Source organism: Elgaria multicarinata, chromosome 2 (assembly GCF_023053635.1).
Source record: "Elgaria multicarinata webbii isolate HBS135686 ecotype San Diego chromosome 2, rElgMul1.1.pri, whole genome shotgun sequence".
Taxonomy (NCBI): domain Eukaryota; kingdom Metazoa; phylum Chordata; class Lepidosauria; order Squamata; family Anguidae; genus Elgaria; species Elgaria multicarinata.
The window spans coordinates 38,908,366-38,923,118 of record NC_086172.1 but is presented as its reverse complement, the minus strand read 5'-3'; the positions used below and the strand labels follow the sequence as shown (position 1 = coordinate 38,923,118).

At 38.2% G+C, this 14,753-nt stretch overlaps 1 protein-coding gene across 1 annotated transcript in view; it reads right to left on the bottom strand.

Moving 5' to 3' along the window:
- The window catches only part of TTN (titin), a 304,366-nt gene that overhangs the window by 113,517 nt on the left and 176,096 nt on the right, over positions 1 to 14,753 (bottom strand). The window contains exons 136-147 of the mRNA XM_063116312.1: positions 14,426 to 14,509; positions 12,919 to 13,005; positions 12,404 to 12,499; positions 10,354 to 10,431; positions 8,841 to 8,939; positions 7,874 to 7,960; positions 7,447 to 7,494; positions 6,787 to 6,867; positions 5,023 to 5,076; positions 3,035 to 3,430; positions 1,684 to 1,959; positions 50 to 325 (exon numbers count right to left, since the gene is read on the bottom strand). Of these exons, the coding sequence (XP_062972382.1) occupies positions 50 to 325; positions 1,684 to 1,959; positions 3,035 to 3,430; positions 5,023 to 5,076; positions 6,787 to 6,867; positions 7,447 to 7,494; positions 7,874 to 7,960; positions 8,841 to 8,939; positions 10,354 to 10,431; positions 12,404 to 12,499; positions 12,919 to 13,005; positions 14,426 to 14,509 (1,662 nt within the window). The remainder of the gene's footprint in view (positions 1 to 49; positions 326 to 1,683; positions 1,960 to 3,034; positions 3,431 to 5,022; positions 5,077 to 6,786; positions 6,868 to 7,446; positions 7,495 to 7,873; positions 7,961 to 8,840; positions 8,940 to 10,353; positions 10,432 to 12,403; positions 12,500 to 12,918; positions 13,006 to 14,425; positions 14,510 to 14,753) is intronic.

Below are 14,753 nucleotides of genomic sequence, written 5' to 3'. Positions count from 1 at the left end.
ACTGGCAAAATACAATATTAATGTAGAAATAGTACTGATATTTTCTTACCACCAAGTGTCAGCTTAGCTGGATATCGTTTCCCTTCAACTTCCACTGAATATTCCCCAATATCATCGGGTGTGGCATTCTTAACTTTGAGGTAGAGATGAGATCCATCTTTTATAATTTCTGTTTTGTCAGTTGGTTCAAGAGGAATCTCCTCATCACCTTTATACCATTTAATATTTGGCGTATCCTTCACAACATCACAAGCAAAGGTAGCAGTACCTTTTGGTTTCACATGCTGGTCTCTGATAGGTTTCACTAGCCAGTCTTTTATCATTTCTGTATACCAAAACACAAAGTACTTTTTAGCATTTTATACTGCACATCAATTTCTTTTAGTTTGTCTTAATATTTCAGAAAATACTATTGTTGCCATGTTTCCCCTCACATATTCTGCTCCTTCTGCCATTCATGTCTATTAGTTTCTTTGTTTAGTCTCTTCTTTTCATGTAACTGGTTACTTGGGTTTTCAGAACTTTATTTTTTCATGCTTAGTATTATGCAACTGGGCATGTAATGCAATTGTTTTGATTCCGGTGGATATGAGTGATTTGCAGTTTAGGAGCATCATGGTTATTTGCTTTCAAGATGTTATCAACAAAATCAATGAAATCTTCAATACCCCCTCCCCCCAAATCCCACAGTAGGCAGTGGCTGCAATACTGAAGACACACACATTTAGTAGACAGTAGCCCTGTCTATTTCACTGAGACTAAAACAGAGTAAAAGATTTGTAGATGAAGTCAGATATTTTTTTTTACAGGATTTCACTATCCATGGATTCTTATACCTGGAAATCAGTTTAAATTTGGTATTACTAAATATAATTCCCCAAATACAATTTCCCAAGTGGAACCACAAACGAACACTGTTGCTCAACTATGTGGTTGAAAGATAAGCTTTGGCTATTGGGCGGTATAGAAATGCAATAAACAAACAAATAAATAAATAAATAAATTTGACAATCAAATTGGTGTGGTAGTTAGTCATCAATGCTTTAACAGAGGCAATTTTACCAATTATTCATAGATAGATGCATTCATTCTGAAAAGCTTCTGGGAGTGTAGCAGTGTGTGTTGCCAGTGAATTATTCTCTAAGGGTGCAATCCTATGCATGTTTAGATAGGGAAAAAGTCCTACAATTCTCAGCAGCCCCAGTTAGCATGGATGGCTGGAGGGAAACTGGGAGTTGTAGGCCTTCTTTTTTGCCTAAAATTATTTAATCAATGAAAACTTCATTGATTAAATAATTTTAAATTGTTTCATCATCGTTATCTAATTGCTACTATCACCGCTTATATTGTCACCAGTGTACCAAACCCAGTTGTTCTGTTTCACTTCTTTTCTGTCTATACATAGCATTGCCCTTTAATTGGCTATTAAATGTACACATCAGGAGGGCTACAACACAGAACTGCAACCCTGGTCCGATCAGCTCTGAACCAGAGTCCTCCAGATGATTTCAATACCAGTTGCACAATCAATTCAATGAAAATTGAGTTTCAGTGAAGATATGATAAAAGGGAAAGAATATAATGGGTCCGTCTTAATATTCCTTGGTAGTATTTCACCACAGTCTGTTATCCCTTCCTTCATACTCAACATCCCAGGAACACATTCCCAGGAATGTAACTTACCAACAACTTTAACGGTCGATTGACAGCTGATGTTTGCATCTTCAACAGTCACCGTGTATATTCCACCATCAGTGTCATCAGCATCCATGATAGTGACGGCACGCTGCAAGCCGATAATACCCAAAGCAATTTTCCCAGGTTTGTCTTTGACAATTTTCCCATCTTTTCTCCAGACCACATCTCTCTCTTTGTTCAGCTCGCAGGTGAGATAAAAGGGTTGCCCTTTGATGACTGTAAGTTCCTCCTCCAGAGTCTTCACAAAGCGCACTGGTAATTCTGATAAAGAGGATAAAGAGGTTTTATTTGCATATTACCTCATTCCCATTTAAATTTTCTCACTTGAGAGATCCAGATATGCTCATAGGTGTGTGCTTATCCCTTGAGAATAAGAGGGATCCCATTCCTTTCAGTGGAGGGACCTGATTCACATGTATAAAGTGAATCCAATATAAACTTCTCCTGTTAACCTTCAAAGCTTTTCACGGTCTAGCTCCTTCCTATCTCTCCTCTCTCATCTCACACTATTGCCCCGCTCGTGCTCTTCGCTCCTCTGATGCCATGTTTCTCGCCTGCCCAAGGGCCTCTACTTCCCTTGCTCGGCTTCGTCCATTTTCGTCTGCTGCCCCTTACGCCTGGAACGCTCTTCCAGAACATTTGAGAACTACAAGTTCAACCGCAGCTTTTAAAGCTCAACTAAAAACTTTTCTTTTTCCTAAAGCTTTTAAAACTTGATGTTGTGCAGACTTCTACTGTTACTTTCTACTGTTAGTTTTAACCTACCCTGTGCCTGCTTACCCTACCCTGTACCTGTTGGCATTCTCTTCCCCTCCTTATTGTTTTACTACGATTTTATTAGATTGTAAGCCTATGCGGCAGGGTCTTGCTATTTACTGTTTTACTCTGTACAGCACCATGTACATTGATGGTGCTATATAAATAAATAAATAAATAAATAAATAATAATAATAATAATAATAATAATAATAATAATAATAAATATAAAGGGATGCTGTTCTAGGCTAAGAGGTTTTATGTATACATCCGAGCAACTATGGTAGAATAAATTGCTGGGCAGGCGTGCGCTTATACAATTTAAATTATGAGGCAAATCCTCATGCAAAGCTTAAGTATTTGTAACTGAAATAATCGCATATTACTCCTCTTCTACAGTTATCTTGGGTTGAATTATTGACTGGAACATAGACCTTCTATGGATAATATCAGCTGCACTAAGACCTGTTTGTATCGACTCTAATGTAAATGAAACAAATGTAGTTTTACCACACAAATTAATTTTGTCATATTTAGAGCACAGGTAAATGAAAACCTATTTGGGGAAGCCATGAAATACCTTCAACAACAAGCTTCGCTGTAGAGGTCTTCTCTTTGTTTCCCAGTTTCAGTACACAAGTGTACTCCCCAGCATCTGAAAGCTGGACGTCAATAATATGGAGCTTCCTGTCTTTCCCATCAGACAGGAACCTGTGCTTAGGGCTCTCGCGGATGTTGCTGCCATCTTTCATCCAACTTGTAATGGCAGTGGAGGGAGAGATGAGGCACTCAAAGATGGCAGATGAGCCTATGGACTCTGCTTCTGTCAGCACGATGTCTTTGATTTCTGTCACAAACTTGAGCGGCACAGCTTTTAGCTGGTATGTGAACGGGGGTTCATCAGGCGGCTTGTCACCACCACTCCCTGGCCGTAATTTCCTCCTCTCTGCATCCGCTGGCGAAGGTGTCTTTATGGCTAAAAGGTAGATATGTAAATGTATAAAACTGATCTCTGCAGGAGGGTTGGCCTCACTCGTAGAATTGAAGCCAGGGAATTAGCTGCCAGTTTGACAGAAATCAGCATGGAGGCAATTAAAGATGACAAGTTTAGACACAACAACAAAAATCCATGCAACTCTTTGCATTCCACGGATCAATTCGCAGGAAGTACCGATTTATATCAAGAACGTTTGAATAGAAGTCAGTTCCCGAACAGCCCGCCCTGCTCTTCCAAAAATTCATCCTACTTTGTCTTCCTCATAGCAATACTGTGGATTCTATTCTTAATTACCCACATGTTTAGTTTTTAATCGGTTTTTAATGCTTTATGTATGTATGTTCTGTGTTTTAGAGTTTTAAATTTTGTATACTTGTTTTTACCTCAATTTTAGAATTTCTGTAAACCACCCAGAGAGCCTTGGCTATGGGAGCGGTATATAAGTTCAATAAATAAATAAATAAATAAATACTTGCTTCACATCTGTCATACTTTCTTTGTAGTGGGCATTGCAGGTATTGGGCCCAATCTATTTCAGGGAGGTAAGCGTGGGTTGGGGAACCCCATTTCCCAAATAAGGGGAGCCATAAGAGATCTTGGGATGGGGCTTCAAGGCTCCAGGCCACCTCGGGAATGGGCATGCCTGCCACACAGACTGGAAGAGGGGCCCATTTTATTGGTCCAAGCTGTGGTGCACCCAACACTGCTACTACTCTCAACATTACCCCAGCATACAGGTTCAGTCACAGAATCAGCCAGTAGTCTGCTGCCCAGTGACTGGATCTTTGCACTATGCCTGGATCTTTACCCTATGTCTCCATAAACTGTTACCGTTTATAATCTACTCCTGACTTAATGTGGTTTCTGCCCTCTTCCTTCCCCCTCTGCATTTGCATTGGAGATACAATCCACCTCACTCTAGCATGAATGCAGAACAAAGCAGTGCACAGGCCTACCTCAGTCCTCACTGGGTCCCATTGAGGACTGAGGTAGGCCTGTGGGACAAAGTATTGTTCTGGCGGTAGCAATGGATGGGAGAGTGGGAAAAAGACTGGAACTCTTCATGTCTTCTTTCCATTTTTCTTAATTTGATTGCAATATTTGTTCACAGCAAGGGAAGGTATCCTCTCTGTCCTTACTCAGAATTAAGAACTTTACATATATGGATTTCCCCCCCCCCCAAAAAAATAGATGCTATTATTCCAGATTCTAGATGTCATCCTGTTAATTATGGAATGCTAAAACAAGCAGAATTTGGTTGCATTTTTCTTGTCTGTTTTAAGTACCATTTGCACTTTCTGAAAATGGTTCAATAAAAATATTACTTCGGATGAAGAGGCAGTATTGATTGGGGAAATATTAACTCTGGTGGTGGTGGTGGTAGTTGAGGAATCCTCATATTCATCTTGTTCAGGTCTTTGCTGTTCAGAAAGTTCAATGACTGGCAAATTAATTTTGAATTGTCAGATGTTTGATAGCTCATAGCATAAAACCTGGGATTATTATTTGCAATTATTAGATGTTTAAACATGCAGGGAGCATATTTTAATTTTGCTATCACTCTTTCTTACCTTTAATAGGACTTTTACCCTTCGCAGCTTCCTCCTTTGGTGTAGTTTTGGGCTCTGACATAAAACAGCAGCAGTATTATTACAAATAAAATCAAAACCTCATATTCAGAATTTAAAATTGTGATTATTTCCTTGAAGCTTTGTTTCTTTCTGTGTGTAAATGTAATGATCAATATATTAAATAAAATAGCATCTTTAAGAACAAAAGCAGAGCCCTGCTGGATCAGACCAAGGGTCCATCTAGTTCAGCATTCTGATCACACAGTGGCCAACCAGTGACACACGGGAAACCCACAAGCAGGACTTGAGTACAACAGCACCCTCCCACCCATGTTCCCCGGCAATTAGTGTACATAAGCATGCTGCCTCTGAGACTGAAGGCAGCATAGAACCATCAAGACTAGTAGTCATTGATGGCCTGATCCTCCATGTCCTGTGAATACTGGGAAAATAGCTTTGGACAACTATGGCACCAGTCCAAAGGACAATTTCACACCGAACTTCCATTTTATTAATAATATTTTCAGAGCGAATGTCCTCTTTACCAGTATATTAGAACTTCTTGAGTCATCTTGAAACCGGCACAGAGTATTTCTCTTTCATCAAAAGAATATTTAACTCTGTATACATAGGTAATGCTGATCAGATCAGAGATTTCATACTGTTTAGTTTGGCATTAATGCAGATAAGTAAAAATGAATTACTAGCTGATGTCAGTTATCACAAAGTGCAAAGACTGAGCCCAGAATTTGTGCCCAAGCATCATTTCCATGAGATCAGTTACAAACTTGCAACCACGGATTGCACCCATTGATCCTTTGTCCATTTTGTAAAAGTGGGTTGATTGCTGTTCTTTAATTCCTTTTGTTTCAGGTGCTTAAATTTCTGGATGCCTGATTTGTATTTATAGCCATACATTGCATACATACATGTAAATTAATTCTATATGAGTAACAAATGACCTTTAGGCACCACTGTTCCCAGTCCTACTGTTAGCTCTTTTATGCACTCTAGTGACCAGGGCAGAGGCCTAACTCATCTACTCATCTATGTCCAGGGGGCTGTAAACCACATCAGAAGTTCTGTCTCCCACAATCCCCTTGGATGTCAGTGTCCTGATGGTATTGAAGCTTGTCCTTCCCTCCTGCTGCTATACCTGTTGGCTTCTCCTGCCTGTGCACTGAAAATGCTAGCAGAAACAAAAGGCTCTTGGGACTTGTAGTTCTTGAGAGAAACTTTCCTCTATTCTCTCTCTCTTTCCTAGTCTGGGCTGGGGACTCACTGTTTACAATGTTGTTGTTTTGTTCTAACGTCTATTACTGCTTCTGATTAGCTGCAGCAAATCTTAAAGGATATTCTCAACTCTGGACATCCCATGGAGACACCCAAACACAAAGAAAAAAATCTGCATAAATATCTTGAGCATGATCTACAATTAAGCCTTATTTTTCCCCCCTTCATTGTAATGGTGTTGCAGCTTGAGTCAGGTTCCAGTAACTGTACCCATTTCGCCTCTCCTATGCTTGGGGCCTGGGAAAGAGGTCTATGGCAGACTGCTTTGGGATTACATGTATGTTATATAGCACAATGAGATATAATCTGTACAGAGTTGTTGTTGAGCTGTTTATTGTAAATATTTGTGCTAGTAAGAAAATATTAGTACTATTGTAGCTTTTTGATTGTTGTGTGTGATTACTCATACAACTAAAATTTGTAGAACAGCAATGCAAGTAAATGAATGTACTACAGAACCAGTATTCATACCTGCTTTCTTCCCAACCACTGGAGTTGTCAAAGGAGCGGCTTCAGGTGTCGGCTTTGCAGGGGGCTTAGGAGATTTCAGGGCTGCGGAAAGAAATCACATTTCCCCTCTTTTATCTATTCATTGATAAAACTGATAGCTGAGGTTGCAACCCTCAGCATACATTCTGGGGAGCTGGCCCACAGAGGTCAATGGAACTTACCTCAGAGTAAAGATGCTTATCATTGCATTTTGAATGTTTGATAACCTTTTAGAACAGGAGTAGACAACATGTGGCCCCTCCAGGTGTTTTGGCCTACAACTCCCGTAAGCCCTCACCATTGGCTATGCTGGAGAGGGATGATGGGAGTTGTAGGCCAAAACATATCACGGACAAGAAGAAGATTCTCATTGAAACATGTAATAATTACATTTTTATTGCTTTTGGTTTTTCATAGAAATAGAATGTTGTATTAACTGGAATATTTTTCTATCTATCTATCATTCTATCTATCTAAACATGCAGCCGGATAAAATAAGAAGAGCTGCACCACCAGCACATAAAATCATAGGGTGGGCTTTACACACTTCAAGTTATACCATAGGTTACACTACTTTATACTAACATCACATTTGACTGGACTAAAGAAAAATGTCTTAATGATTGGTTTGAAATATCCTACCTGTAGCAGGCTTTGGTTCAGGAATTTTTGCTGGTTTGGGTTCTGGAACTGTAAACACAAATATAATGAGGTTATATTGAGACAAAATACTGCAGAACTAATGAAGAAGTGTAAAAACTGCCGGAGAGACAGACAACACAGCACCGTTAAGACTTGGTTTCATTTTATTTGTTAAATGCCTTCATAAACTACACCAGGGGGAATACACCTGGTTTGATCCATATAATGCCAAATAAAAGGAGCCTAATGAAGAAGAAGCAATGACTAGGTATGGAATGAAGAATTAGAAAATAGCGAGAAGAATGGAAAGATGAAAGTGTTTATAGTTGGCTGATATGAAAGATTAGCTTAGCTTGCAAACCAATGCTCAAGATCAAGCACGGTTTTAGTTGTAGCAGCAAAGGTAAGAGCACTACATGTTGTGTACCTTTGGCTGGTTCAGGCACAGGCTTCTCTTTTTCCTCCCTTTTCTTGATAGGTGGGATCTCAGTTTTCTTCTTTTGAATCTCTGGCACTTTAAAAAATATTTGTTTATTTGGAAGCTGGATTTAAATATTTTGACTTCCCTGACACATTAACAGATTTTATCATGAAACATTTAACCAGTGAGATTTTTTAAAAAAGTTAACATTTCCCAAGATTAATATATGCGGCAAAGATGAGCAGCTGGCTCGTACCTATTTCAATACAAGATGAATGAGAAAGACTGAATAAGATGAGCACTTATGGAATATAAATCAAAGATGGCCTTCTTCATGGCTTCTCTCACACAAAGTGAAGACACAGATGCTCATCACACGAGGCTGAAATCTCACATCCTCACCAGTGCTTTCTGCTTCTGAAGCCTTTGTGGGTTTAAGATGCACTCCTTTACACAGGCGGGCATGTGGTTTGCAATCAAGGACTTCCGTTCTCAGCAAGTTCTATTTGTTTCTATGTTTCATTTTACAGCCATTAGAAGCTGCTGTGATTATAGCGCTACACTGTCATTACACACAGACGATAGATCGGATTAATGTCCCTTATCGCATTATATCCGATCTTTTTGAAAGAGGGATAAAGGTTGTAAACTGCGGGAGGGGTCTTGGATCACTAGATATAAGCCCCAGGTGGAAACGCTCTCAGAAACAAACATTGTGCAGAAAATTTGGATAGTACACTGTGGTTCAGATGCTGAAATTCATAAAATATTCACGATAATGGGGCTTTAAGTAGAGTCTCTTAGGGCACAATCTGATGAATGTTTAGACAGAAAAAAGTCTTACAACACCCAGGCTTCCCCAGCCAGCCATGGTGGCTGAGGAATGCTGGAACTTGTAGACTTTTTCCCATCTAAGTTTGCATAGGATAGCCTTTACTGGTTATCATCATAGCCATCTAAGTTTGTTTTATACCTTCAGGCTTCTTAATCTTTTCTTGAGGCTTGAGTTCAGGTTTAGGTTCTTTCTCCGGTTTAGCTTCTTCCTCCTCAGGCTTCTTAACTGCTCTTTGGACTTTAAAAGAGAAAGAATTTTCTTTCAAGAACAACATGATGAACTTATGAAGGATTTTATTCATAAGAATCTGCTATTTTAAATACACAGGCAAAAAGAAGAAATAGAAAGTATCCACTTCACATATCTTATGTGAAGTCCGCATGGCGCCTACACTGTACTCCTTTCGTCGCCAGCTGAAGACCTTTTTATTCACTCAGTATTTTAACACTTAATTTTAACTTAAATTTAAATTATACTGTTTTAACTCTGTATTTTAACCTTATATCAATTTTGCTGCGTGGTTTTTATCCTGGTTGTGCTTTTTATATTGTATTTTGTATTTGTGTTTTTAACCTGTTGGTTGTTTTTTATGATGGTTTTAATTTTTGTGAACCGCCCAGAGAGCTTCGGCTATTGGGCGGTATAAAAATGCAATAAATAAATAAATAAATAAATAAAATTATGGGTAAACAGATTATATTTTATAGTCAAGATTACATTAATCCTCTGACTTTGCATTTGGAGAACAATTCTCTCCTCTTTCTCAATGACCATCATGTAAAATCTGCATCATTATCTATGATCAATTTCCTGAAGGAGTGGCTTTTTGAATGGGGGATGAAATTAAAACATGGATTCCAGAGGTAAGGGAGGCAGTGGGTTGTTTCTGGTCACGAAGAACATGGTGATCAGTGCTTCCAGATGTCTGGCAGTTTTCAGTGTTGTCTATAATTTATAGTAGTACTAAGATATGTTTACTTAGCAGAACTAGAACCAGTTTTTCTTTGAACCAGCAGAAAGGCTATCTCCTTGATACCATAATAGTTTTTAACTTTTGTAAACCGCCCAGAGAGCTTCGGCTATGGGGCGGTATATAAATGTAATAAATAAATAAATAAATAAATAAATAATCTATGGGCTTCTCAAGAGAGGTCATAATAGGTTGACCTAATACATCCTATTATACAGTGTTTCCCCGATCACTTTCCCTAGGCTCTTATGATTATTTTTCTTCAGGGCACCAATAAGCCTATTACTGAGCAAGTGGCCAAATTTTTGAATCTGGCTATTCTCATTAGACCACTCATGGAATGTCTGATCATTATTTTAAACCTACTGATTAGCATTTTTACAGATTTTGTATCCTTTCTTTTTACCATCATGTATTTTTATTAATGTCTGTGTACCTATATGCTATAATAATGGTCTGTTGGCTGTAAATAAAGATTGATTGATTGATACAAAAAAGTGGTTCCTGCTGGTTGTAATCTGATCTGATATTAGGTCAGCAGTCCTTTTGGAATAAATGTGAACCACTTAGAGATTTTGATAATAAGCGATATATAAGTATTATTAATAAATAGTAATAAATAAATATTATGGTACTGGGTTCCTATGGCTTTTAAAAAGTAACATAGTCCAATAACTATACCTTTTTTCAGAGCAATTTCTTCCTTAGGTGGAGGAGGGGCAGGTTCAGGACGTTGTTTCCGTGCTTTCAGCCCAGGTGCTTAAAATGATATTAATTTCAGAATAAGCCCACCAGTCATCATAGCCATCTAAAAGCTATCCATGCCATACACCAAGTACTTGATATACAATACGCATCAAAAACAGAGAGTCAGAAGATAATGTTAAATGTTGCTCCTGAAAAAATCTCTTGTCAGAAAGGTGCTTCCTTCAGTTCCATTTGCATGAACACAAAACAGAAAGATCAGCTACTCTCTTAGTTTGGGGTCCTCTGCTTTTCAAATGCTTCCCCTCAAAAAAGATTTATTTATTTATTTATTATTAAAACAACCACAAACATCTAATTCCTGTATTCTACTTTATTCCCCCCACCCTTTATCACAACGTCACAGTCATAATCAACAACTGTCAGAATACTCAGTCTGAAATGAAAACATGCTTCAATAAAAACAAAAAGAAGTGAGCCAAACACAGAACAACTATGGTTAGTCACACATGGAAAGAAAAATGGATGACGTTGTGAGAAATACTAAAACTACAATCTCGTACTCTTTAAAGACAAGAGTCAGACACATGGGCCTGTTGGTGTATCACCACATAGTGGCTGCGTGGTTAACAGAAGAGGCTTTTTTCAGGATACATACAGGCTGAGGACCTTACATTGCTTGCTCATATAATAATTTGTTTCCCTTGGATACTACATGATTAGCAGGGATAACATCCCTTTTTGTTAAAGTTTTTGTAGGCATAACATTCCTTCTTGCTTCACGAGCTGTCATGTTTCCTCATATAATTGAATTTTCCCATTTTGAATCTCCCATAGTGAAATTATTATAAGTAAAGAAGAGGAGAGGACTTGCTTCAGAGAAAAAAACATCTGAAATCTAAGGATAATTGCGGTGAATATGAATATGCGGTGACTAGAAAACAGCAAGCAGCAAACTGAATATTGTTTTCTTCCGTAGATTACACTGTGTGCTTTAATGAGCAGAAGTAATCTTTATGCTATGCTAGGCCTCATGTTTGGGGAGGTTGGAAAATTACCATCTATTAAAAAAGTAAAATGCTATTCTTATAACTCCAGATCTTAGGCCCCACACTTTCAAGGACTGAACTGTATTTGACCGTTTCATGATGCCCTGTGTCATGAGATAAGCTTACATCTCAAAACGTAAGATTTGAAGTTGTTAGTTTCAGAATCCTTAATAAAACGCAAATCAATGCTGCATATATTTGATTATTTTTATAATCTGCTATGGATTTTCATTAGGAAACAATACATCACCTTTTTTCTGCTATAATCTTTTGAGCTCTACCTGCTCTATTCATAATTCTAAATACTAATTATATTCCCTCCATGCTTGACACATGCACCTTGAAATAACTCTGGATACAATTCAGAGAACTATAAAGTTGGTTTCACACACTCAATGGGCTTTGGAGTTGTGAATCTCAAAGAGGAATCACATGCTGAACAGTTTTTGAAACTTAGGATAGTTTCAAAGCATACTGGGCAATGCCATTGTGGTTTGCTACACCACATAAAAACCCAAGTTGGGCAAGCATAAGCCCTGAAGCATGCCTAAAGTAATTCTCTGAATTGTGTGTCCAAAATATAATTATAGAGAAATACAAAAATGACCGTTTAAAAAACAATAGGAAAGTTTAAAAGGTTATCCCTCCTATGGATCAAAACCCACAAACCAACAGAACAAGGCATCGTCGGATATTCTCAGTGGATTAACCATCAGTGAGTAGGGATATTCGACCAAAAACCATTCCAACAACATCCAGTTAGACTAACATTAATATATTAACAGCGCGATCCTATATGTGTTTACTCAGAAGTAAGTCCTATTGTGTTCAGTGGGGTTTACTCCTGCATAAATAGGTATAGGATGGCAGCCTGAAGCTCACACTTCCAGAGAACACTATTATGTATAAATTTGTATTAGTTATATAACTGGGGCTTAGTAGAGCTGTTAAATACTGTTTGGGCTTGCTGGTGATACCTTTAAGTGAAACCTTTTCCTCTTTAACTTCCTCTTTTGGTGGGAAAGGTACACGGGGTTTAGGTTTTTCAAGTATCTTCTTTTCTGGTTCTGGTTCTTTAAACGATACGGTGGTAGATTCAATGCAAATGTAATTATAGTATAATATAAACCCCAGCTGAAAACATCCAAGGTATTAAAGAAAATAAACTGCTTCTATAGTAAAACTCCCTGTAATGCCAGTGCAAAAATAAATAACTCAGATTAAAATATCTGATATGCCAAAGTTAAGAATGATTCTGAAAGAGTCATTAGTCAACTTAAATGGGAAAAGTAAGATAAAGAAGTGTTTTCCAGGACAAAGATGATGGCGATGTTCAACAGAAATTAAGACAGCACAAATACAACAAAGATAATATATGCACACAAGTAAACAACAACATACTGACACGCATATAATTCCTATATGGAAAGATGGAGACGGACAATACAAAAGCAAGCTGTAGGTTTTATCCCAACTGTAGTACTATAGATACCTTCTTCTGTTGGAATTATCTCTTCTTCTTCTGGGATAGGAGCAGGGATTGGTTCTTCAGGTTCAATTTCCTCTGTAACTTCTGGCTCTTTAAAGAATATCGATAACTAGCATAAGATTGCCATTTAAGACTGGATGGCAAGAGGAACTGTAGACATATTACACACAAAAAGCGGGGACGTTACATCCACATACTCTTTCACAGACAAACGAACCAATGTTACAGTGTCAATTCTGTATATGTGTAGGCTCTCGGGTGGCATGCAATTGTGACCAGGAAACTATCCACATGGCCTCTAGGAAGCCTTTAGGGCTGGTTTGGTGCAGGGAAGTCTATATGCAAACAGTTGGCTTGATTGTGCCTATTGGAAACAATGTGACTTAAAAGTGCTTAGCTTTGCCTGGATTAAGCTCACACATGTGAACCTCCCAGAGTTATGTGAACTGCTCAGAGAGCTTCGGCTACGGGGTGGTATATAAATGCAATAAATAAAATACGTAAATAAATATGAAAAGACTGTTGTGGTCACAGACAAGAATTTGTTATTTAAATGTGTGAGGATTTTTTTTTCCTTCAGAGAAGTAGGAGCAGCCTTGATAGCCATAAAATGTCATTTTTTTTCTTTTTTAAAGCAAATGTTCAAAGAATTTTAGTATTTTAATGAAGATTTTCAAGGGTCTTCTAACCATGTTCAGTTTTGTTTGCAGACAAACTTAACATTCCATAAAGAAAACACAGAGTGCACTATCCTTCTATGCTATACATTTGCAAAGATAATCAGTGGAGGCTGGTGGCTCCAATTTCACTGGGGCTGTGAATCCATTCTGGGTTTCTGTCAGAACTAGCCAGAACTCTAAAGGAGCCATCCAAGATGCTGAATCCTATCCCCAAACTAGGCTCGGCACCTTGGCTAGCTCCTTTATTTATTTATTTATTAAATTTATATACCGCCACATAGCCGAAGCTCTCTGGGTGGTTTACAAAAGTTAAAAACAGCGAACATCAAAAAAAAAAAAGTATACAAAATTTAAAACCATCAAAAATATAAAAAAGTATAAACCACAATATCCATTTATTGTGGAACTCTCTTCTGGTTGACTGGTATTCAAGGCCTTTAAAACGTTATCTTTTTACTACTGTGTTCCTCAAGGCCAACCTCCGTGTGTCACATGTATTTACAACATTTATATACCGCTCCGCATTCAAAATTTCAGAGCAGTATATAAGATAAAATTAAAAAAAAATTAAAAGTACATTTTTAAAAGAAACAAAGTGCAAAATAAGCCGTGGCTGTTCCTTAAGGGAAGGGAAGGGCTTCCTGGAACGACGTTTTCAGGAGGCGCTTTAGAGTTCTGGGTGGTTCTGACTGAAACCCAGAACGGATTCACAACCCACCCAAATCAGAGCCACCAGCCTCCACTGTAAATAATCACATAAATGCCAGACCAAACGACGTAGAAACGACAGACTGGAGAAGGATGACGCTGACATGAAAAAGAGCATATACCTTCAGTTGGCAAGGGTTCTGGCTCTTTCGGCACAGCAACGGGTGCTTTTTCTTCTGGCACAGCTTTCTTAGGTGCTTCCCGAACTTCAAGAGATTTTAATTTGTTTTACTTTCATGGATATTATTTGAAGTACAAAGATGCCAAAGATTTGGCCATGAACACGTCTCTCCACCTGCAACCCCCTACCCACCAGTTATGGTCAGCAAACAATTTACACACAACAACAGAATCAACACAGAGAAAGTATGTTAAAAGAAAGAAGCAGCATCAGGATAATTGTTTTCTCAGTGAATGACTAAAGTACCTTTGGTGGGCGGAGGCTCTGTT